Below are 24,428 nucleotides of genomic sequence, written 5' to 3'. Positions count from 1 at the left end.
TCTGGCTGGGCAAGAGCCCACCCCAGTCCTTGAGCCCAGTTGCAGGATGATTTTTTGTTTCTGTGAGTTATCGTTCTGCCACATGTTAGAGATGATTTTATAGACACAAATGAGTGCTGAAAGTCAAGGGGCTACGAATCCAGTGGGAAGCAAATCCAAATAAAATGTTTCCTTGACCTCCTGTGAACAAATCTCAAGGTTTTGGGAGCTCTGGTTATCCTCAGCAAGGGGGGTTGGACAGGATTCTTTTGCAGGGCCCTTATGCAAAGCCCCGTGTGGTTTTTAGCCAGCACAGATGCTCAGGATCTCACTCCTGCTCCTTTCCAACAGCTGTGTATGCTGCAAGAAAATCTCCCTGTTGCTTTAAATCTCATCCCTGCTCCTTTTCTTTGGCTTAGGAGCAGCAGAGGATCCTGGAGCTGGGGATCACTGGCCCTGAGGGACATGTGTTGAGCAGACCTGAAGAGGTGAGGACTCCCTGTCTTTGCATTTTCCCCCTCTCCCTAATTTATAACATCTCTGCATTGCCATCAAGCGCTTCATGTTGGGATGGATGTGGCTGGAAACAGGATTTTTCTGCATTTGGGGTTATGTTGGTGGAATTGTGCTCCTGTCCTTTCTAGATTCAGTGTCTTGGGCTTTTGCTCATCATTTTATCAGATTTCCAGTGAATTAGCAGAATTTTTTGATATATGCCCAAATCCTGACATTGTTTTAGGTACTTCCATAGCTCCCGTTACTGTGACATTTGATATTTTGATGGAATTTTACCAAAGGGCCGGGGGTTTTTACAGCAATGGATTAAATGCTTTGCTGAAGGCACAGAAAATACGCACCAGAGAGGGGAGGTCATGCTCAGCACTTTCATATTGTTACCCTTCATATTTCCCCATGGATTTCTCCAGGGATGAGCACCCCAATCCCTCTAAGCCTTTGAAATCAATCCCAGAAGTCTGAAAGAGCCTTCAAACTTTGCCTTTGAGGTTGCGTTCTTCACTCAGAGCCCTTCACTGTCTCTGAGCTGGACACCTCACTGGGCCATTCCAGACTGGTGGGGTTCACCTGTTCTGCACAGGCAGCTCCTTTTCCTCCAGGAAAAAGATCTCCGGCTCCTTTTCCTCCAGCTCAGTTCCCCCAGGATCCCAGGGCTTTGCTGCCTGCCACATGTGGCAGCTTTGGGATCATCCACACGTGCCCCTCATGCTCCCTTGCCTTTTCCTCCTCTTGCTTCAGACCAGCAGCAGCCAGAGATGTTTCAGTAGGAGCATAAATCATTCTGGGGAAAAAAAACCCCAAAATGCTCCACTTGGACAGTGAGTGAATCCTCAGAGAATCTGTGTGTGGCTCCCAGAGCTGGGATTCTTTGCTTCCTGAGATTGAAATTCCTCAGCAAACACTTTGCACTGAGCTTTCCAGTCACCCATCCAATCCGTGTTCTTTTTAATTGGTTTTTTTTTTTTGGCCTGCATCAGGAGAGTGGGAACAGATGCTGCTGTGACACTTTAAATGTTGAGTTTGTGTTGTTTTCAAAGGAAGGCTGCTCTTACCTTAAAGGATCTGGACATCAAAGCAGCCAAGCTGTGTCTGGCTGTTCAGGAGCTGGAGGAGCTGTGGGACTCCCAGGCAGCCCTTAATAAAACTGCTGTTTATTGAATAGATGAAATTACAGCAGTCTTGGGTCGTGGGTGAGAAGAACCAGCTTAAAGTTGCCAGTCCCAACTGAAATCATGCCTCAGAGACCCTTAGGTTCTGGTTACAATACATTTTATCTTTTTCTGTGCTGAATATGTTAATCTACGACATCCAACCAGTAAAAGACACAAAATTATAGAATCTACATGCAGCCTATCAGAAGTACTACACAGCCATACTGTGTTACATTTTAAACCCTAAAAGCTGCTTTCTAGACCCCTTTTTTTCTTCTCTCCCAAACTGGCAGGGTCTCCCTGACCCTTGGACTCTTGGATCCCTTCTGTTTGCCAAGAACATTGTTCAATCCACAATTTGGGATTTTCCCTTCAGCCCACTCAAGCACTCAGTCTTTCCAGCTGTTCAGTCACTGTCTGGCTTGGCATCTTACACATCAAAACCTGCCTTCATTTCTATTTCACTTAGATTTCACATCCTCAAAACTCTTTTGCCAAGCAATCGCGTTTATAAGACTTTTCCTGTTTCATCCTTCAGGGAGCAGGAGCTGTGTGGTTCCCAGGCGTGGGTGGGAGGTTCCTCTGTGCAGGGCTGGGGTGCAGGGAGGGAAAAGGCAGCCTGAGGATGAGGATGATGAGATGAGGCTCAGTGCAGCCTCTCCCCGCCCTCACACGGGGCAGCCTCTGCAGCTGAGCTCAGCTGGGCTCTGCCCAGGCTCGGGGAACGTTTGCTCCAACATTCCCCTCCTTGAAAGTCATAGGAAACAGAGCAGGAAACGATGTCATCTGCTCCCCTCCCTCCCTGTCTGCAGCAGGAGTGGCTCTGGGCTTTGAAAACATCCAGCTCCCCTCGGGCTGGCTGCTGAGAGAGGCCACATTCCAAGGGTGGCAGCAGATCCCTGATTCCTGTTGACTCCAGCAGAAGGGGATGTTTGTTGTGTCCCTCTGGGGTGCTAGAATTGGCTTTTCCTGCTGTCCCTGAGGGAGTGCAAAGCCCACCCTGAGCGTGGTTGGCATCTGACAGGAGAGCTCCTTAATTCAAACCTCCCATCTAAAGCAAACCAGCAGGAGTTGCTGAGCAAGCCTGAAACGTTTATTAACTCAAAAACTCCTACTCATTTCAGGGAGAATGACATCAGAGTGAAGCATTCAGGGGCTGGCCACGTGCCCTTGGAGTGCACACCTGAATTCCCAGGCTGGCAGGAGGCTCAGATTGAGGCTGAAGTTTCCCTGCTGCCTCGGGGGTTTAGCTTTGCTCACCTGGGCTGAGTGTTCAGCACTTTATTCCAGCCAGAAAACAGGGCCTGAGTTAAGGCAGCATCATCCCAAGTCAGCCTCACCCATCACTTTGTGGAAAACTCTTCCCCCTCACAGCTCAGTTCATTCTGTGATGACTTTTCACAACGATCTGTCTCTTTTTTTTGTTTTGTTTTTATTTCAGCCACAAAAATGCTGGAAGCACAAGCAGGCCAAGTGCTCCAGGAAATGTCTGTCTTTTTTTTGTTGTTGTTTTGTTTCCTTTTTTTTTTCCAAGAGAACTGCTGTGCTAGGGCTTCTAATGGATCCTGGTAATTGCAAACATTCCCCTCTGGACTACTTGTCGGGTTATTGTTATTTGCCTGTCACCATAGCATCTGGGCACAAGGCAGGAATTCAGCAGCCTTGTTCAGAAAATACTCTCCTGCTGCTTCACAGTTGCTCAAACTCCTTCTGCCCAAAACTCTGCTGGGGTGGGGGTGTTGATTTATCCCTGCTTTGCCTGCAGGGAAACTGAGGCACAGCGTGGGGATGTGGTTCCCAGGTGCTGCAGAGGCAGAGCCAGGCACAGACCTGCTCCAGTGGGGTTTGCAGAGGGAGGCCACGGCCTGGCAGCTCTGCTCTGAGTCCTCCTCTTGTCTCCCAGAAGGGACAATTGGGTTTTTCTTGGCTCTTCCTTTCAGCCCTTGGGAGCGCTGCTGGCTGGGGCACTTTGGGTCCAACATCCTGCAACAAAACCCTCCCTCACTGCCTTTCCCATTTGTCTAGACCAGCAAATACCCCTTTGTGAGCATCCCCTGCCTGGGGCTGTAACCCTTTGGGCCCCAGAGATCACCCTGCTGGCTCTGGAGGGGCTGATTTGCTGACAAAACTCTCCTGGCTGTCGTTTTCCTGGAGCATTCTGGCTGCAAACAGGGCAGGGGTGTGAGTGGTGGCGTGGCTGGCATGGGCAGAGCTGTTCAGGACGCTTGGACACCAGCCTGGCCACGGTTCCCTGAGCTGCTGCTTCTTTTCCTCCAGCACAGTGCTGAGAGCCAGCAGCCACAGAATCCCAGCGTGGTTTGGGTTGGAAGGGACCTCAAAGCCCGCTCAGACCCATCCTGCCTGCTCAGACCCATCCTGCAGGGACACCTTCCACTACTCCAGGGTGCTCCAAGCCCCCTCCAGCCTGGCCCCGGACAGGGATGAGACACAACCTGTGTGGGCAGTGTGTCCTGGGACAGGCAGTGATGGATTGGTGGCACTTGGGCAGTGCAGAGCAGATTTCCACAAGTGCTGAGCGTGTGCCAACCCCAGCAGAGTCCGCGGGAGATGTTCTTGGAGCCTCTGGGTGAGGCTCTGGATTTGCTCTGGGTTTGTTCCCTCTGTTTTTGCTTGGAAAATGTCTGTGCAGGCGCTGTGAGCATCACCCAATCCGTCCTCTGCATCCTCTGATTTGTGTGAGCCATAAAATCAGAGTGATGCCTCAGTAACCCTCACTTTGGCTGAGGTTCATTCTGTGCTCATGCAAGGAAAAGCAGCTGATTTATGGGCTGCTTCACACTCTGTCAGATCCCGAGCCAGAGATTGCAGTGGAGGGTACAATTTAGGAGCTCGTTTGCAAACGTGGCTTCCCAGAGTTTGTGGTGCAGCATCTCCCTTGTGCGTGGGCTGGAGCAGGAGCAGTTCTGTTGAGTCAACATTTAGTTGCTTATTTTTAAGTCTAGGTTCAAGAAGGGGTTTGATCACTGTGACCCTGAGCACCTGGAGCGTTGCTCAGTTCAGGCAGAGGCTCTGAAGCAGCCTGGGAGGAAGGGTGGTGATGAGAGGGGAGTGCAGCTCGATGTCACTGAATTGCTGTGGTGACACCGTGCATTTTCAGGCTCAGGGCTGGGAAATGCCTCCTCCCTCCCTGTCTGCTGGGGCTCCTGAGGGTGTCTGGGGTGCTGCTGGGTGTCCCTGACCTGCTGCTGCCTCTGTTCCTCAGGTGGAGGCAGAGGCTGTGAACAGGGCGATAACCATCGCCAACCAGACCAACTGCCCCCTGTACATCACCAAGGTGATGAGCAAAAGTGCTGCTGATGTCATTGCTCAAGCCAGGAAAAAGGGTAAGTGATTTCCTCCCTAGCTCGTGCATTCCAGCTCCGGCCAACTTCAGCTTCATCCGCACAGGAGAGGTTTCTTTTTCCAGTGGTGTTGTCCAGGCTCTTCTTAAAAAGGATCCCAAGCAACTCCCTCTGCCTCATCTCCCACAGACAAGGATCCAGGGGTTGTGTCAGAGGCAGGAGCTGCTTGTTCTGCTCAGTCCTGAGCTTGTCTGTCCACACTCATCCTCCCCCAGCGAGCCACGTGCCTTCATGACATCCCAGAGTCCTTCCATGGAGTGAATCCCCCTGGAGACTGCAGCTGGCTGCTCCTTCCAGCTGCTCTGGCTTTCCCTTGGTGCTTTCTGCTGAGCTTCCTGGGCTCAGCAGTGATTCCTGACGGAGTTCTGGGCTCACAAGCCCCGTGGCATTTAGCTGGAGTAGCCCAAGAGGCCCAGCAGCTCCAGCCTGCCTGCTGTGCTTGCTGCTTGTGGGATAGGTGCTCTCCCCGTGCTGGAGCTCAGCCTGACATCCTGCAGGGATGGGAATCAGCAGCCTGGGTTGGCTCTGGGAGCTGTGACTGCCTCTGATAACTCTGCTGGGGGATGCTGCAAGGAACAAGGCTCAGCCCTGCTGTGGCTGCTGCTGCCTGTGCCTCCCCTCTCTGACTGAGGCTTGTGAGGGAGCTGAGCTGCTCTGAGGGATGCAGGAGCTTCCCCCAAACCCTTTCCCTGCTGCCTGGCCCTCCAAGGAGCCAGGATTGCCCCCAGAGTCGGTGCTGTCTGCTGCTTTATCCTGTGACTAAACCCTTCTCCTCTATTTAAAGCTGCTCAGGTTGGCTGAGTAACCAGGAGGGATGATTTACCCCCTTCTTTCCCCACAAGGCTTGGATTTAATTTCCTGCAGCCTAAATAAGCCCGGATGGGTATACAGATGACATCACTTTCCATCTGGGTGTTTGGTGTGAGAAGAGCAGATTTCCAGCAAACAGACTGGTGTTAGTGCATCAGCTCAGGAGTGTTTTGGTCCCACGATTCCTGGTTAAGGAATTGGTGAGGGAGACTGATTTTCGAGGCTGTTTGTGGAAGGCTGTTCATTTTCCAGGCTGTTTTTGGAAGGCTGTTCATTTTCGAGGCCGGTTTTTGGAAGGCTGTTCATTTTTGTGTCTGTTTTTGGAAGGCTGTTCATTTTCGAGGCTGTTTTTGGAAGGCTGTTCATTTTCGAGGCTGTTTGTGGAAGGCTGTTCATTTTCCAGGCTGTTTTTGGAAGGCTGTTCATTTTCAAGGCTGTTTTTGGAAGGCTGTTCATTTTCGAGGCTGTTTTTGGAAGGCTGTTCATTTTTGAGGCCTTGTTTTGGAAGGCTGTTCATTTTCAAGGAAAGCTGCTTGATTTTCAAGGCTGTTCACCCTGAAGGAAGAGACACTGACCTAATAATGTTGGCTGCACGTTGCATCTCCCCAGAAAAGATCTTGATGTCGTGGTGCAGCTGAATCCTGAGAGCCAGGGAAGCCTCTCTTCCCTTTTCCACATAAAATACTGAAGGCAAGAGCCCCACAAAGGTGGAGCATCAACAGAAACACCTTCCTGCTACTCTCAGTGTCCTGAGAGCACCAGCTGTGAGTGGAGTGGGGTGTTGGGGTGAGGGACCACACACTGGGATCACAGCAAGCCATAAAACACAGCTTGGCTTGGCTGGGTGTTACCCTGCCTGTGCAAGGTGCTGGGGCTGTCCCAGAGGATTGATCCACTCCACTCAGCCTCCTGAGCCAGCCAGAACACGCAGGTTTAATTCAAAATGCATTTTCTCCTTATAAGGAGAGTTTGGGGTATAAATGGTGCCCCATCCTCTGTTCCTTTATCCACATAACTCAAGTTAAATGCTGTGCAGTAACCCAAGAGGGCCACACACACTGGGCTTGCCCTCCCAAACAACAGAGGAAACAACCAAAGACCAGCCAAGGCAGAGACAAACCAGGATTGATTTGCTGAATGGAAAAGAAGGGACGTTATTTAAAGCCAGATGTTCCCAGTGGCTTTTGGATGGAGGAGATTCCCTGCAGACTGTGCTGCTGGCAGATCTGGGACCCAAAAACATCCCTCCCTGCAGAACAATGCCCCCAGTGTGCTGAGCACGAGAGGCCTCCCCTCAACAGGCAGCGTGTGTTTGGCCTTGTTGTGATTTCAGAGCCCTATTTGTGGCCAGTGATGTCAGGGAGCCTCTTCCTCTGCTCCTGGAAAGCCTCTGGCAAAGGCTGCTCTGCCCCTCCTGTGTCAGCAGGGTCCTGGGAGCAGCATGGAGCCAGTTCATCCTCATCCTGTCTGCGCTGGTGGGGACAGCTCTTCCCAGCTGTCTGGAGACCCCAGAGACAGAGCAGTAACTCTGGGAGTACAGTGAAAGAATTATTCTGTATTTTCACTCTGCATGGTGAGGTGTGAGCCCCTCTGACCAGCTCTGGCTGTCCCTCTGCCCATCTTTCCTGACTGAAATATTTAGGATTGTCACCTCAACCACTCACACCTTTGGCAGGCAGATCCCAGCCCCTGCAGTGCCTGAGCAGATTTTGGTGAGGTTGCATTTGGTGAGCAGATCCCTGGGGCTGCCAGCTGGTGCTGCTTTTGAAGTTGCAGCATCTGCTGGGTGTGCAGATGGTGCTGGTGCATTCCAGCCTGCAGAGTATCCTGGCCTGGAAGATCTGCTGTTCCTTCATGTGGTTCCAAAAATGTGAGTGAGGAGGAAGCATGCACTGGTGGTGGGCACAGTCAGGAGGTGCAGTTCCATCTCCCAGTTCTGCCACAGATTTGCTGTGTGCCTTGAGGGGATCACAGAGTTCCCCCGAGCTGCATTTGTGAACCAGGAACTCTGATTTTTCCCCTGTGATGGGCTTTCTTTGTGAAAACAGAAAAATTTTCCTGGTGGGAGTTTTCTCCTACCTGGTCTATGCACAGACCCTGCTCCAAGAAACCTTGTGAGGAGGTCTTTAATTCATACTAATTGATAAAAACTCCTTTTCTTTTCATCCTTTTTCTTTCACATCTCTTCTAGATCAGACTGAATCTCCTCGTGCCCTCAGAGTTGCCCTCAGCCTCTTCCACAAAGTTTTGACCTAGGATAAATAAATAATAAAACGAATATAAACAACAAAACAAATCTTTACAGTAACCACTTCAAGGACAATTAATCAGTGCCAACCTCTGCAGTTGTATAAAGGATTGTGCACATTTTGCTGCTCCCAGCTCTGGGCTTTAGCAATATCTTTATTTAATGCTTCAGAGGAAGCAGCAGGCAGTCCTGCAGAGTGTGTCCTTTCCCAGGAGGACGCTTCCTGCCAGGAGGCCAGGCTGGAAGTGCAAATTCCCTGGTGTTCACGGAGGGTTTGTGTGTGTCCCTGCCCCACAGGCACCGTGGTGTACGGAGAGCCCATCACAGCCAGCCTGGGCACCGATGGATCCCATTACTGGAGCAAGAACTGGGCAAAGGCAGCAGCTTTTGTGACATCCCCACCGCTGAGCCCTGACCCGACCACTCCTGACTTTCTCAACTCGCTGCTGTCCTGGTGAGTAGAGCTCTCTGTGGATTCATCATGACAAAATGGGTGATAAAATAAGGGACTGCCAGCAAGCAAAAAGCTGTGTCACCTTCAGGAGCATCCAAGAAAATACCTGAAATGCCTTTTGTTTCTCTTCCAGTGGAGATCTGCAAGTGACTGGCAGTGCCCACTGCACCTTTAACACTGCTCAGAAAGCTGTGGGGAAGGACAACTTCACCCTGATCCCCGAGGGAACCAATGGCACCGAGGAGAGGATGTCCATCATCTGGGATAAGGCTGTGGTAGGTCACATGTCACCATGAGATCTCCTAGTTTTAGATCGTTCATATTAAAATAGAAGTTTTTCACCTTCTCATGCTCTGTCATGTGAACAGGGGATTGTGTTTATAAATATTCCCATTGTTTTCACATTCTTCTCCAAGGAGAGGAGAGATTGTGACAACCCCTTTGACCAACGTGGTTGAGAGGTGGGGATTCCACTCTCCAATCTGTGGTCACCTTTCAAATAGTATTTAAGAGCAGGTAATTAAAAAAAGGGGGACTTTTTGTCTGCTCTGCTTTCTCACACAACTCCCAAGGCTCTGTGTGGTCATTTTGAGCGTGGTGAGCAGTGACAGTCACACTTGTCAGGGGTTTACATTTCAGCTGGGCATTCAGGGGGGAAGGAGCTGCAGGAATGTGTTCTTTTCTCATCGTGTTCCTCCCACTTGGTTTTTTCCGTGGGATCCTTGGGAATCTGCTGCAGCCCCAGCTCTGCTGGCTGGTGCAGTGACTCCAGTGCTGTCCCCACAGGTGACTGGCAAGATGGATGAGAACCAGTTTGTGGCCGTGACCAGCACGAACGCAGCCAAAATCTTCAACCTGTACCCGCGGAAGGGCCGCATCGCCGTGGGCTCCGACGCCGACCTGGTCATCTGGGACCCCGACAGCGTCAAGACAATCTCTGCCAAGACTCACAACATCGTAAGGCTGTTCCTACCATCCCCTGCTCCCTTTCCCCCTCTCTCCTTCGGTGCCAGGCTGTGCTGCCAGCAGCAGGAGCTGGTGGCAGCTCAGGGCTCGTTTTCCCCGTGCCGCTCTGGGAGAGCAGGATGAGTCCAGCTGAAGTCACATGGATTCCCCCCAGAGCAGGGAGTGTGCCTGCTCTTCCTGAGTGTTGGATCTGAGCACACAGAAAGCTCTTTAAATCCTCTAAAATATCCAAAGGTCTCTCAGGACAACGGGGTGTTTATGACATCCAGGCTTGCCAGTGGTGGGAATGGGAACTGCCCCTTTTCACTGAAGTGTTATCAGCTCTTGGACACTTTTTCTGCAAATCTGGCCCAGATCCAGGGTTTGAGTGGATTTACACCACCTCCTGATCTGGCTCATGTGTGTGGAGTCAGGATTTTCCTGGTGGTCATCCCCACATTAGCTGGCACCAAACCAACCAGACCTTCCCCTTAGCTCTTGTGCAGCTTTGTGGTGGCTGGGACACTTTGGGACACTTTGGGACACTTCTGCTGAGCCCCACGCCTTTCACCTGGCCCCTGCAGTGACCAGGCTGTCCCAGCCTGTGGGAATCTGCAAATGGTTCCAGTGCAGGGGCCTGGTTGGAGTCTCCCTGTGACATTTGAGCCCTTTCTCAGAGAAAGCAGCCACTGTTTGCATTTGTTGACAGCTTGTTTTGCTGCTGGCCATGAACCTATGGAATCTGTCCCTGGAAAAAAAACTGCTTGTTCTTTTTTTCCCTTGAATGCTTTCATTCACTCTGGAGCTGAAGGAGCAAAATTTTCTTCCACACTTGGATCCCTGAGCACATTCACAAAGAAACTTCCTTTTTTTTTAAAAAAAAAGGTTTGGTTCACTTCCCTGTGACTTAACTCTTTGTCAGAATTGGTCACAGATGGCCTGGCTTCATCCTGCCTCTGCCAGAGGAATTCCAGGAGTCTGGTCACTTCAGTCACCTCAGAGGTGCTTCCAGACTCCTTCCAGTCTGGAGAGGAATGACTTAAGAAGAGGAAATTCAGGGACTCGCTGCTTTTAGGTGCCAGATTTCATGGTGTGAGCCTGGGCTTGTGCTTCTGAACGGCTCAGAGAGCTGAAGTAGTCTGGGTGGAGTGCTTGAAGGTCATTGCTGTTCAGTGGCTGTTGTCTTTGGGAAATGAGCTGGGCTCTTTCCATCTCCTGACACACAACTCACAGAATTTCTCTCTTGTGGATATGCCCCAGTGAAATCAGGATTGGCTCCGTGATTTTGCCGTGGATCTGGGCAAGGCAAAGGAGAGCCAGCTCCATCCAGAAGTATTTTTGTCTGCTGAGACCTGCAGATCCCCTGAAACCCTGGCACTGTAAGAGGCCTCAGCACTCAGCTTTGCACCCTTAAGCTGTGCCAAGGGCATGGAGGGTGAGGGGCTCTCATTCCCAAGCGTCTGACAGGCTGAGCAATCTCAGCTTTTTTGCTTAAAAACATCTCTGAGCTCCTCCCCTGCCGTCACTTCCCCTGTTGCTGTCCCACCTGGAGCTACCTCAGCAGGAATTTATCCATGGAAAGGGTGGTTGGACATTGGAAGGGGCTGCCCAGGGAGGTTTGGAGGTGTCCAAGGATGGAGGCCTGGACGTGGCACTCAGTGATGAGGTGGGGATCAGGCACAGCTCAGACTCAGTGACCTGGGAACTCTTTTCCAGCCTTAATGATTCTGGAATGCCGGATTATTTTGTGTCTCACACTGCACAATGTCTGGATTTAGAGGAGAATTACAAGTGATGCCCTTTGAGTCCAGGCATCCTGGTTTGGCAAAGCAGAAAACAAAAGGCCCTTGACAGTCAGGCACAGGGACACCCTCTGATTATGTGGCCTTGGATGATTGTTACTTTTTGAAATGTTGGAGCAGCTTACAGATATTTTCCAAGAGTTCACACTGCTCTTGCCACTCTCTGGCAAGGAGACACCAGGAGCTGGAGAGGGAGGTGGTGTTGTTCTTGGAAGCAGCCTGAGCCAGAAGCTCCTGACCCAGCCTCCTTTGCCACCACAGGTTTTTTTTCAGGCTGGACCCTGTTCAGACTCGGTTTAACCACTGCTCTGGCTAATTGCAAAGCTGCACTCAGGCCTGCCCATACTTATAACACACTTCAAGGGCAAACTCCATCATTAAATTGGTAAAAAAGACCTGCATTTGACTCAGAGATGGTCACTAGAGTAACAGTCCCCAAATAACATCGTTGCAGTGCATCTCATTCCAGGATTTCACATTTGCAGTGATTTCTTTCAAACTTGCTTTTTTTTCCACGGTGTAATGTTTCCAATCCTCTTAATTGAGGATGAGCAATCCCATTAGAATAAAATAAGATTCTCCTGGTCCCATCAACCAAAACACTAGTTTGAAATACACATTTTTCAGAATTAGTATTTTTACTAGGAAACTCACATAAAGCTTTCTGTGACTCCTAAATCTGCCCCCAGCTCAGCAGAGATAGGTGCCTAAATGTATTTAAACAGGGAAGCTCTGAGATATTCTCATTTGAAACTGTTTTCCCTCTTGCTCAGAGAAGCTGTGGCTGCTCCATCCCTGGAAGTGGCCAAGGCCAGGCTGGACAGGGCTTGGGCCAACCTGGGATAGTGGAAGGTGTCCCATGGCAGGGGCTGGAATGGGATCACAGCCCAAACCATTCTGGCATTCTTTATAAACCTTATTTCAATGAAATTTTGCATTTATATTATTCTTTATGAACCTTATTTCAATGAAATTTTGCATTAATGGGATTCTTTATGAACCTTATTTCAATGAAATTTTACATTAATAAACCCCTAAACTTAGATAATTAAGAGTTGCCTTTATTAAATCCCAGCAAATAGAGCTCAGGTAAACACTGCTGAGTTTGCTTCCATCTGCCCTTAAAATTTTGGCAATTAGCACGGCCAGTGGCTGCTGACCCAAGCCCAGCAGGCTCTGCTGGGTGAATCCATTTGCTTTATTCACGTGCCGTTTCTGCCCGTTGCAGTCTCTGGAGTACAACATCTTCGAGGGCATGGAGTGCCGTGGCTCTCCCCTGGTGGTGATCAGCCAGGGCAAGATCGTGCTGGAGGATGGGAACCTGCACGTCACGGAGGGCTCGGGGAGGTACATCCCCAGGAAACCCTTCCCTGACTTCGTTTACAAGCGCATCAAAGCCAGGAGCAGGGTGAGTGTCAACGCTTGGCTGCACTTTTGTTCTGTCCCTCTGGCAACTCCAAGTTCAAGTGGCTGGAAAGCAGATGCTGTCCCCTGGCTCATTGCGTTCCTCTTTGGTTTTTGCTGCTCACTGAAGTCGTTACAGGGATGTGTTTTGGGTTTTATTTCTCGGGTCTTTAATTTTTCTCTGTCCGAGGAGAGGCGAACAGAAAACGTGTCCAGGAAGCCTCCAGTCTGGTCAAACTACCCTAGGAACCCACCACGTTTCTCCTGTCACAGGAGAAGTTATCATGAGCATTTCTATATCATAGGAAAAGTTATTGTGAGCATTTCTGTATCACAGGAGAAGTTATCGTGAGCATTTCTATATCAAAGCTCTCAGCAGCAATTTGGAATTGTAATTTATTGTCACAGATATGTTATGCTGCTTTCCCTTCTGCCAGATAGGATCAGATGCTCTTGTCTGGTGACTGGTGAGTCACAGGCACGGCCCACAGACTGCTTAAAAGGGACAATGTGCTGTTTTCAAGAGGCTAAAATAGTTGGAAAGTGATTCTGTAAAATGCACCCATTCGAAACTGAACCTGTCTTTTGATATGTCTGAATTTGCCTGACAGGGGAGATGACACTGAACTCAGTTGCTGAGAACTGAAGAAGTTTATTTATAGATGAAATAATTTCTGGGGAGAAATTATTCTGCTCTTTGAAGTGTTGCCCTCTCCTGGACAACTCCTGAGCTGTGTTGGTTCTGCTGGCCACAAGGGATCCTCCCACTCCTTGCAAATCATCTTTCTTTGATTATTCTTTTGAAGAAATTGCAAGTTATACAAATTACAACCTGGCATAATTTAGCCCCGTGGAGAACAGATCCCTCCCTGGTTTCTGCTGTGTCCTCCCACAGAAATGCGTGTCTGACCTATAAATCCAATTGGGCATCATCTCAACTGGAATAATTTCATTTATCCCCATCTGCAGCTCCAGGGCTGGCGGCTGAAGCCAGCCTGGCTCCTCTGGGCTGCCCTGCCCCTCTCAGCACTGCTTGGCTTTTTGGGGATGAGTAAGAAAAGGGGCATTTGAGGCCTGCCAGGAGCCTTTAATCGGGCTGCAGGTAGGCTGGGATCATGAAAGGACAGCGCCTGTGGGGCAGGGGACAGACTGGCTGGAGCCACGGCCCATTCCATGGCAGTGCTAATTAGCTGTGCTAATTGTCCTGTCCTGCACAAAAACCCAGGAGCGTGCCCCACAGCAGAGGGGATGCAGCAGGGGGGTTTTTGGGGTGCACAGCACCCAGGGAGCCCTGGGGGGATGCAGCAGTGGGGTTTTTGGGGTGCACAGCACCCAAGGAGCCCCACAGGATGCAGCAGGGGGGTTTTTGGGGTGCACAGCACCCAAGGAGCCCCACAGGATGCAGCAGGGGGGTTTTTGGGGTGCACAACAGACAAGGAGCTTTGGGGCACCCATGGGATGCAGCAGAGGGGTTTTTGGGGGTGCAGAGCACCCAAGGAGCCCTGGGGGGATGCAGCAGGGGGGTTTTTGGGGTGCACAGCACCCAAGGAGCTCCGGGGCACCCATGGGATGCAGCAGGGGGGTTTTTGGGGGTGCACAGCAGCCAAGGAGCCCTGGGGGGATGCAGCAGTGGGGTTTTTGGGGGTGCACAGCAGCCAAGGAGCCCTGGGGGGATGCAGCAGGGGGGTTTTTGGGGTGCACAGCAGCCAAGGAGCCCTGGGGCACCCACGGGCTCAGAGTCCCTCCACGGTGGAAGGTCTGAGCTGCACAAGCACTGGTTTGAACTGGTAGGAAAAGAGGGCAAGTTTACCTCGTTTGCTGCAAAACTGGTTGGGCAGAGACACAGACATATTTTATATAGAAATAAAATGTTTCTGTTTTATGGATATAAAATAGAAATAGATGTAGATGCAATACAGATACATATATAAACATATAGATGGATTGATATAATACAATACAATATAATATAATATAATATAATATAATATAATATAATATAATATAATATAATATAATATAATATAATATAATATAATATAATATAATATAAATATATGGATATGAATATAAAATAGATACAGATACAGAACTAGGTATTAAGTAGAAATAGACATGGTATAGATATTGGTATAATACAGATATAAAGATAGAGATGATATAAATGTAATATAAATATAAACAGATATAGTTACAATACAGATATAAATACATTTTATTCATACATATTTATATTATATGGATATGGACATATCCATATAATTACATACATGTGTCTCTTTTAGGGCAGTGTTGTGTCTCTTTTAGGACACTGTTGTGTTGTTTTAGAGCAGTGTTGTGTCTGTTTTAGGACACTGTTGTGTTGTTTTAGAGCAGTGTTGTGTCTGTTTTAGGACACTGTTGTGTTGTTTTAGAGCAGTGTTGTGTCTGTTTTAGGACACTGTTGTGTTGTTTTAGAGCAGTGTTGTGTCTGTTTTAGGACACTGTTGTATCTGGTTTAAGGCAGTGTTGTGGCTGATTTAAGGCAGTGCTCTGGCTCTTTTTGGTCACTGTTTTGGCTCTTTCAAGGCTGTGTTTTAAGGCAGTGCTACCCTCTCTCCCTGCAGCTGGCCGAGCTGCGGGGCGTGCCCCGAGGTCTCTACGACGGCCCGGTCTGCGAGGTGTCGGTGACACCCAAAACTGTCACACCAGCGTCCTCAGCCAAGACCTCCCCTGCCAAACAGCAGGCACCCCCCGTGAGGAACCTGCACCAGTCTGGGTTCAGCTTGTCTGGTAGGTGATTTTGGGAAGGATTTATTGCTGGGGGATTGGCTGTGCTGCTGGTTTGTGCTCCCTTGTTCTGCTGGGCTGGGCTGGGATGGGATGGGATGGGATGGGATGGGATGGGATGGGATGGGATGGGATGGGATGGGATGGGATGGGATGGGATGGGATGGGATGGGATGGGATGGGATGGGATGGGATGGGATGGGATGGGATGGGATGGAATGGGATGGGATGGGATGGGATGGGATGGGATGGAATGGGATGGGATGGGATGGGATGGGATGGGATGGGATGGGATGGGATGGGATGGGATGGGATGGGATGGGATGGGGTGGGATGGGATGGGATGGGATGGGATGGGATGGAATGGGATGGGATGGGATGGGATGGGATGGGATGGGATGGGGTGGGATGGGATGGGATGGGATGGGATGGGAGGTTTGAGTGGGAGGTTTTTCCCTTTAGGGAGGGAGAAGAGTAGTACAGGAGCTGTCTTAAATCCCTGCCTCTTCTCTGAATCTCACGTGGACGCTGAATGTTCTGGGCTCAGTCCTCAGCTGGGTGTCTGGAGAGGGCAGATCAGGGAATCCTGGAATGGTTTGGGTGGGAAGAGACCTTAAAGCCCATCCAGTGCCATCCCTGCCATGTCCAAGGACAGCTCCCACTGTCCCAGGGTGCTCCAGCCTGGCCTTGGGCACTTCCAGGGATGGAGCAGCCACAGCTCCTCTGGGAATTCCATCCCAGCCCCTCCCCACCCCCGCAGGGAGGAATTTCCTCCCAATATCTCATCTAATCCTGCCCTCCTTTAGCTGAAGACCATTCCAAATGTGTTTAGAAGTGGGAATTTTCTGGTTTTAAGAGGCTGTAGCAAAACCCCCGTTTTTTTTAAGATGGCACAAACTCCAGGAGAGCTTTGCCAGCTGAGAGCAGCTGTGGATCTGGGATGTGGAAGATTTGATTTCTCAGCTGGTGCTCCATGCGAGAAGGGCAGACTATAGGAAGGGATGGGGAGGTGGCTAAGGGACAATCACTCATCCAGCTCTTACCTGTGCAGGGCTGGGTGCTTCAGGTGCTCAGGGCAGAGAAATTATTAATGCAGAACAGGTTTCAGCACAATTAAGGGGCCAGTGAAGGCTTTTCTTCCAAATACAAAATGATTTAGGCTGGAAGAGCAAATCCAGCCATCAAGGCAGCCCCAAAGTGCCACAGCCAGGTGGGTTTGAAGGCCTGGCAGAGCTGGTGACCCCCTCCTCTCTGTCCCCTCTCTCCCACAGGGGCACAGATCGACGACAACATCCCGCGCCGCACGACCCAGCGCATCGTGGCCCCGCCGGGCGGCCGTGCCAACATCACCAGCTTGGGCTAAGGACGGAGCCCTGCCGTGCCCACCGGGTACACCTGGGGGGACTGGGGCACCTGGAGACCCTTCCTGATTCTTTTAGAGCCTGTGACAGTTACTGCGGGCACCCAGCGTGGGTGGGGGCTGAAGTCAAAGCGCCTCTTTCAGTCCCCTCAGGTTCCCTCCTCATCTTCACCACCCCCTCGCACTTCCACCCCTCCCTCCCCTCAGCCCCTTACACATTTAAAGAAATAAACCCTGTTTTGACACCTCTGACATGAAAAGAGTAAATGTAAAGAGGGTGTTTGAGATATGTGGTCTCTGTCCTATTCAGCATCTTTCTTTTAATAAAGGAAGGATAAAGTGAATTTCCCGGGAGCTGCCTTTAAGACACACACACACAGACACACACACACAAAAAAAGAAAGAAATAAAAATAAACGTACAAGAGAAGCTTTTTTTTAAATGTCAAGCAGAAGAGTAGTTGAAGGGTTTTAAACTGGATATTCTGTAGGGTTCTGTGTTCCAATAGAATTAGCTAGGCAAGCACGGAGGGAGAGGAATCCTGTCTGTGGCCTTTTTCCACCACCGGCTCTGAGGTTATTGGATGCTGCCAGGAGGGAGGAACAGGACCCAGCACTAGGAATGACAGAGATCCTCACCCCAGCCACAATCCTTGGGGACTTCCTTCTGTCGAGTTGGTTTTACCTTGCTTTCTGTTTTTTCTTCTGGATTTTGCTGCAAATCAGGTCCTTGAGGAAACTTTTTTGTTGTTGTTTAAATGTTTGTGTGTGTGTGTTTTTAATACGTTTGTATCGTTGTGTTTATGAAGCCTTATCTGAGAACTGGGAATCTCCCTGTTCTTCCCAAACCTCATCCAAGCCACAGACTCCCGCCAGTGTCACTGCCACTGCCACCCTGGCACTTCACGTGTCCCTTTAGTTGCATTTTCCAGCCATTTCTTGACAGGTAGCTGCAGTAAGGGTGTGGAGCACGGGATCTTCAGTCCATCAGGGCTTGAGTTGGTGCAAACAGAGGAGCTGGACACCATCTGAGCTGCTGGGATGGAAAATCTGGAAGAGTTGGTAGCACTTAGTTTTCCTTCTGTCCCTGAAGGTGGGTACGGACAGGCAGGGCGCCGTGGGCAGAGAGCACAGAGTTGCTTGGAAGGTTTCTGTAGCAGAACCCCCCGTCCCTGGCCATTGAGGAGAGGTTATTTAAAGCTTTGAGGGTTTATCTTTAGTCGGGGAGCGTGTGCTGAGCATCTGTGGCAATTCCAGCCCAGGCCCAGCTGCTGGAGCTGGGAGCAGGCTGGGTCCTGGCAGCTGAGAATCTCTTGTACGAATGTCACAGCTGCCCAGCCCTGCAGGAATCCTGCACATCCCCCTGGGGACCCCACCCGGCCTTTTTGAGACACCTTTTTGAGGCGTGCTGAGGGTTTGAGACATCAGTGGTGCTTAAAGGAGCGGAGGAGCCCCAGCCTTGGGGCAGCCAGCGGGGCCTGGGTGTTTGACCACGCTCTGGGATTGAAGTCTGGGAGCTCTGGGACTGGAGGCTTCTTGTTTTTGGGACATGGAGGATAAACCTGCACCACCAGAGCCCGGCTTAGGCGTGGCTGGGGGCTCAGCAGTCCCAAGGACTGAGCACAGAGAGCTTTTATGACCACGGCGTTGCCTGCACTGTCTGCCCTGGCACTCGGCTGCATCCTCTGCTCCCTCCTCTCTTTGTGCTTTGCCACCTCCATCAACCTTGTTTTTTCATAGCTGTGTTTTCTTCAATGGTGTTTACAGGTTCTTTTAGGAAAAAAAACCTATATAAATATATATATATGAAGGCTTTCAAGAACAAGTACCAAATTTGTTGTTATGAAGTATCAACGCTGGGATTTGCAAAGTGTCTGGAACCTTCTTAGCTACCCAAACCCTCCCAGCTGTAGCACCTAAATTCTTTAGGCCCCTTTGAACACAAAAACTTTGCCATATTCCTCCACGCATTTTGCATTTAGGTTCAGTTCCTGGGTCTTTTTAGTTTTGCATTAAGAGTTTGCACTTTGTTTGTTAAGTAATCCGTGAACTTAATATATATTGCAGCTATTTTCATTTTTTTTGTTGTTTTTTTCTTCGTCACCTGTATGTTAAAATCAATTTGAACGAGTTGGGGAGAAAAAAAAAAAAAGAATTGTGGATCCGTTTCAATTCTACGAAACACTTGCGGCTCTTCAGTATTCACTTAAGTCTTCCTTTTTTTTTTTTTTCCTTCACTGACTCATGATAACTTGTTGAGTTTTAATTTGTTCTTGAAAAAGGAAAGAAAAAAAATCACAAAAAAAAGATTTTTGCAGGCTATGTGAGCATGTTTTTTCTGTGAGAGCTCGTCCGCTTTGTGTCTGTTTAATGAATGTCATATGTAAATGCTTAAAAAAAAAAGACGATGACTTAATTAATTAATTAACCGCAGTGACTTGAAGCTCTAAAAAAATAATAAAAGAAAAAAAGTAGGATTTAATACTAGCTGGATTTAACCCTTGGATTTGTGATTGTGAACCATGAGTGGAGGAGCTGTAAGTGCTAAAGCTGATAATGTGTGTAGACAAAGAGGAGTCCTGATATTTGACTATTGTCTCAATGGCAAAAAAAACCACCCCCCTCCCATCCCACCCCCCGAGTCTTGTGTTTTATTCCTTCAGAACTCTGTGTTATATTACCATGGGAACTCCTAATAAAGACAAAATGTTGTTGTTTCAGTGGGTTGCACCTGTGTCTCGAGGCGCTGCGTGTTGTGTGTGGCTGCATTTTGGGCTGTCACCTTCAGCAGGGACAAACAGCCCTGAGAACGGGGCTGGGGATGAACCGGGGGGCAGAGCTGGAGGGGAACCCCGCTGGTGATGCTGAAGAGGAGCTGATGGGCCACAGAATCATTTCCTTCCTCTGATGGGCCACAGAATCATTTCCTCTGGAGAAAAGCAAGCTGAGAGCGAGGGCACTTTTGGAACAGCATTTGGCAAAGCAGAGAGGGTGTCCTGAAAAATCCTGGCTCTGCATTGCACTGCTGGGATGTGAGCAGAAGCCCCTGAGAGCTGGCACAGCTCTCAGCCCCTCGGTGTGGTTCTGCACGGACCCTCTGCCAGGCAGGGAATGGGAAAGAGGCACAGTCGTAAATTGGAGCACAGGCAGCAACTCAATGGGGAGAGGTGGGGCTGGCTGGAACAGCTCCAGTGGAATTTGAGGTGGTGATGTTTGGGTTTTACAGGAAAAACACCTGTGGAACTTCAGGTGGTAATGTTTAGGATTCAGGGGGAAACCACCTGTGGAACTGCAGGTGGTGATGTTTGGGATTTACAGGAAAAACTGCAGTGGAACTTCAGATGGTCATGGCTGGGATTGACAGGGAAAACTCCAGTGGAGTTTGGGGTGATGGTGTTTGGGATATACAGGAACAACACCAGTGGAACTTTGGGTGGTGATGTTTGGGATTTAGAGGAAAAACTCCAGTGGAACTCGGGGTGGTGCCTGGGTTTCACTGTCACAGGAAGAAGTGTCCCTGTCATCTGCTCAGCGTTGGTGCTGCCTCCCCACAGCCACCGGCTCAGCCCTCTGGGGGATCTTCCCCAAAATCTGAGCACAGCAGAAGTTTGTGACTGCCCTTGTGAGGAGTGTGAGCTCTCGTTCCTCATCTGAACAACCCCAAATGTTGGAATGCTCTGTGAAATTCACAGAGCTGCATTTAAACCTGCATCCCACAGAGCGAGAAGTTTATTTAAGATGGTTTTTCCTTATGATCTGCTGAGGTGTCAGTGGTCATCCCCTGGTAAGGACACCTCTGTTAACACGAAGATCCTGCCTCTGGCACCACTGCCATGCAGTTATTTGGCTTCTGGCACCCTAAATCAAACCTCAGCATCTGTGCAATAAGGGTTGGTGGGGAGCTGCAGATAAGATTTATCAGCTAATCCCAAGAATAATTCCCCAGTGAAAGAAAGATGCCTTCAGCCTGGAGCACTGGGGCTCAGTTAACACCTGCAGAGCCTCCAGTTGGTTTTATTCTATCATTAATTTTTGTCCTCCAGCACCTGAATTGGAACGACAGAAACTTCTTCCAGAGGAAATAAACATTGGGGGCTCAGGGAAGGTGTTAGAACCGGCAGAGCAGGGGAGGTTTTGAGGTCAGGAGGAATTGCCAGCAGGCAGATCTGAACCCAACGTGTGCTGAGGGACGGGGAGAAAGCTCAGGAGGAGACTTGGGTCAGTGGCACAGAAGCACAGGAATGGCTGCGTTTGGTCAGCCCCTTAATACGGGCAATTCCTGGTCTGGCAGCCCACAGCTCGTTAATTGGGGCTAATTGGGCTCTCTGCCGGCCCATTAGTTAGATTTTTAATCTGAGTATTTTGTGGCTGAAAAGAGAAGGAATAAGGTGGGTGATGAACGTGACTCTGGCCTAGAAGAGGAGCTGGCAGCTCCTGGGGAGAGGGGATGATCCGAGATGGGGCCAGCGCAGCCTGATTATTCCCGGGGGGGCAGAGCAATAAATGTCACTGTGCTGTAGAAGCTTCAGAATCCCTTTTCCTCCTTTTTTCAGCCCCAGATTTGCCAGTTTTGCTCGGTGCCATTAGGTGGCAGCAGGACATGGGGAAATGTGAAGGCTCAGCTCCCTCGAGGCACGTGGATCATCCCGGGAATGATTTAGGGTGTCATAAATGAGGAACATGCACAGGGCTTGTGATTACTGTGACGTGACACACACGTACCCCCTGTCGAACGTATCTATATATATTATATCTATATATATAAAAATATATTTATATTTATATTTATATATTTATATTTATATATTATTATATATATTGTGAATATATATTCATATATATATTCACTATATATATAGAAAAATATTGTGAAATATATATTTTATATATTATTATATAATATACATTACATATTTTTATATTTATAATATATAAATATAGAATAAATAAAAATAAAAAATAAAAATAAAAATATTCCTATAATAGATATAAATTAAATTATTGGAGGGTATTTCAATGTTAAACAGATATGACTCACCTGTGTTCTCCTCTTGTTAAAGCCTGACAAGGCTCATGTCTCAAATCAGGTACAGAGCAAGTTATAAACTTTACCCATCAATTTATTTCATCAAAGAACTCTCAGGCGTTCAAGAGAGCTGGAGTAGGACTTTTGACAAGGGCCTGGAGTGCCAGGACACAGGGAATGGCTTCGCACTGGGAAAGGGGAGATTTAAATGGGATATTGGGAAGGAATTCCTGGCTGGGAGCGCAGAATCTCTGGATGGGTTTAAAAACAGTCTGGATGTGGCACTCATGGTTTAGTTGAGGTGTTGGGTTGGACTCGGTGATCTTGGAGGTCTCTTCCAACCCTGTGAATTCTGTGAATTTTGTGAATTCTGTGTATTCTGTGAATTTTGTGATTCTGTGAGTTCTGTGAATTTTGTGATTCTGTGAATTCAGTGAATTCAGTGAATTCTGTGCATTCTCCTCTGCAGTGAACACCCCCAGCTCTCCCAGCCCGGCTCCAGAGCAGAGCAGGATCTGCTCATTAAGTCCGATATTTGCTCCTCTCATTTCCACAGGAGGGCACCAGACACCCGCGTTTAAATCGAGTTTTTATTCCCTTCCTGAGGCTCTCGGTCTCCCTCCTGTTCACATCACCCCGGCTCTAAAGCAGCTTTTCCTGATATTTGATTTCCCAACAGCCAGCAGAGGGAAAGAGCCCCTCATCCCTGGCTGGAGACACCTCCCTGTGCGCCCATCCTGGCCTGAAAACTCACCCAAAATACTTAAATCAGTGAGAGGATTTCCATCCATTTCAGAAGTCCTTGGATTGGGTCCTAGAGTTCTTTAAAAAACCATAAAGCAAAGCCAGCAAGATGTTTTGTATAAACTTAGAAACAAGTTTTTATAAACTGCAAAAAGCCCCTGGCATCTACACGCTTTGGGTTTTTGCTGCAATCTGTCACTTGGCTATTAAATGGGCCTTTTTTATTTATAATAAATTTATTTTCTAAATGCCCCTGTTATTAACCACGGCAACAGAGGGGAGATAATCCAAACCCCTGCAACTTTTGTTTTAAATCTTCTTTGACGAGCTGTTGCAGCCTGGTGCTGTAACGGGGCTGGCAAAGCTCCTTAATGCTCCCATCCAAAGGCCTGCAAGACATTTTAGGGCAAAATTTAATTAAATGCGTAGGCTGGTGCTGCGTTTTAGCCCACCTGGAACTGCACCAGTTTTGACTCCTGGGGAAAAACTCAGGAGTGTTCCAGGGGTGTTGGATGGGAGGGAAACGCTGCACCAGCCAGAGAATCTGGGATTGTGCCCAAATAAATTTCACTCCTCTAAATTATTGCTCCTGGGGAGGTTTAACAGGAAAACTGGACGGGAGGTGGGCTCAGCAGTGTTGTTGTCACTGCTCCCCTCTCCTCCCACAGCTCAGGAATAGTATCAATGATATTTTTGCAGCAAGCAGAAATTTGCTGAAAAAAAAAACCCTCAATAGCACAAGGCAAATCAGCAGCTGAATGAAAAACTGGATTTTTTCTTCTCCTGTAATTGCCAGCACAGTGTCACTGGTGTTGTTTGGAGTGTTTGAACCTCAATAAAGCTCCTCAATACTGCTTTGACCTTGGCCTGCAGCTCCATTAGCAAAAGAAAAGATAAGATTTTTATCCTGCAGGGGCAGTGATTAAAACTGTCATAGAATTTCTCTGGAGGTCTGAATCTTGATGAGAAAAAACCTCAATAATCCAAAAGTCTTGAGAGCAGAATCTGTCTGGAAGATGAAGCAGTGCCATGATCAGCAGGTGCCCATGGGAGGACCAAGAATCAAGTCTGAGAAGCCAGAAATGGGTAAATTAATGCCAAAAAAAAAAAAAAAACCAAAAAACAAAAAACCAACCAAAAACCCCCAACAACAACAACAAAACCCCACCAAAACAAACAAACCCAAAAAACCACAATAAGAATTTGATGAATTCATGTCCTTGTAGTGAAATTAAACAAATGCCCGTTATAATTTTTTTCCCTGCCACACATCAGTTTTTCAAAACCATTGCTGGTGTTTTATGAGACAGCATTCCTGGGACAGCTGGGATAAGTCACAGCCATTGCACAGAGGGGAGCTTGGGCACAGTGAAAAATTTCAGTGAAAAGTGAAATTTTAAGGCAAAAAATTCACTCCCCTGTTAGGAAAACAGAATCCTTACCCAAAATGCCAGAAAATGTGACTCCTCCCTCTCCTCACCCGGCAGGACGTAGCAAAGGAGGGGGACCTGAAATACCAGGAAGGACCTACAGCCACAATACCAAGACATTTGATGATGATGATGATGATGATGGTTATGTGTAATCTTAGCTGAATTGGATTTAAATTATAAAGTCAAACAAAAAAAATGCACATTTTTATTTAAAAATTCTTCTTTTATCTGACAGAAAATCTGGCATTCTGACACTACAAGTCCTTCCTTAGAGTTGAAATAGGTTTTGTGGCCATCTGTAAGTTCAGGAGGAAATTTTTTAGGGGAAGGTCTGTGCCCGTTAAAGACCAAATCCTGGTCCTTTGCTGAAGCTCCCAGACTCTACTGCAGCACAGAATTACTCAGGATAAATGCACATTTTAATCC

The 24,428-nt window shown here is 48.6% G+C and overlaps 1 protein-coding gene across 2 annotated transcripts in view; it reads left to right on the top strand.

Annotated features, from left to right (window-relative positions):
* DPYSL2 (dihydropyrimidinase like 2) overlaps positions 1 to 19,519 on the top strand; it is a 55,134-nt gene extending 35,615 nt beyond the window's left edge. For both annotated transcript variants that reach the window (XM_063419990.1, XM_063419991.1), the window contains exons 7-14: positions 399 to 467; positions 4,870 to 4,990; positions 8,364 to 8,520; positions 8,654 to 8,795; positions 9,307 to 9,477; positions 12,496 to 12,675; positions 15,278 to 15,443; positions 16,712 to 19,519. In XM_063419990.1, coding sequence (XP_063276060.1) covers positions 399 to 467; positions 4,870 to 4,990; positions 8,364 to 8,520; positions 8,654 to 8,795; positions 9,307 to 9,477; positions 12,496 to 12,675; positions 15,278 to 15,443; positions 16,712 to 16,803 — 1,098 coding nt within the window. In that variant the 3' untranslated portion in view covers positions 16,804 to 19,519. The remainder of the gene's footprint in view (positions 1 to 398; positions 468 to 4,869; positions 4,991 to 8,363; positions 8,521 to 8,653; positions 8,796 to 9,306; positions 9,478 to 12,495; positions 12,676 to 15,277; positions 15,444 to 16,711) is intronic.
* Positions 19,520 to 24,428: the final 4,909 nt, after the last annotated feature.

Source organism: Prinia subflava, chromosome 29 (genome assembly GCF_021018805.1).
Source record: "Prinia subflava isolate CZ2003 ecotype Zambia chromosome 29, Cam_Psub_1.2, whole genome shotgun sequence".
NCBI lineage: Eukaryota > Metazoa > Chordata > Aves > Passeriformes > Cisticolidae > Prinia > Prinia subflava.
This window is presented reverse-complemented; position numbering and strand designations above follow the sequence as displayed.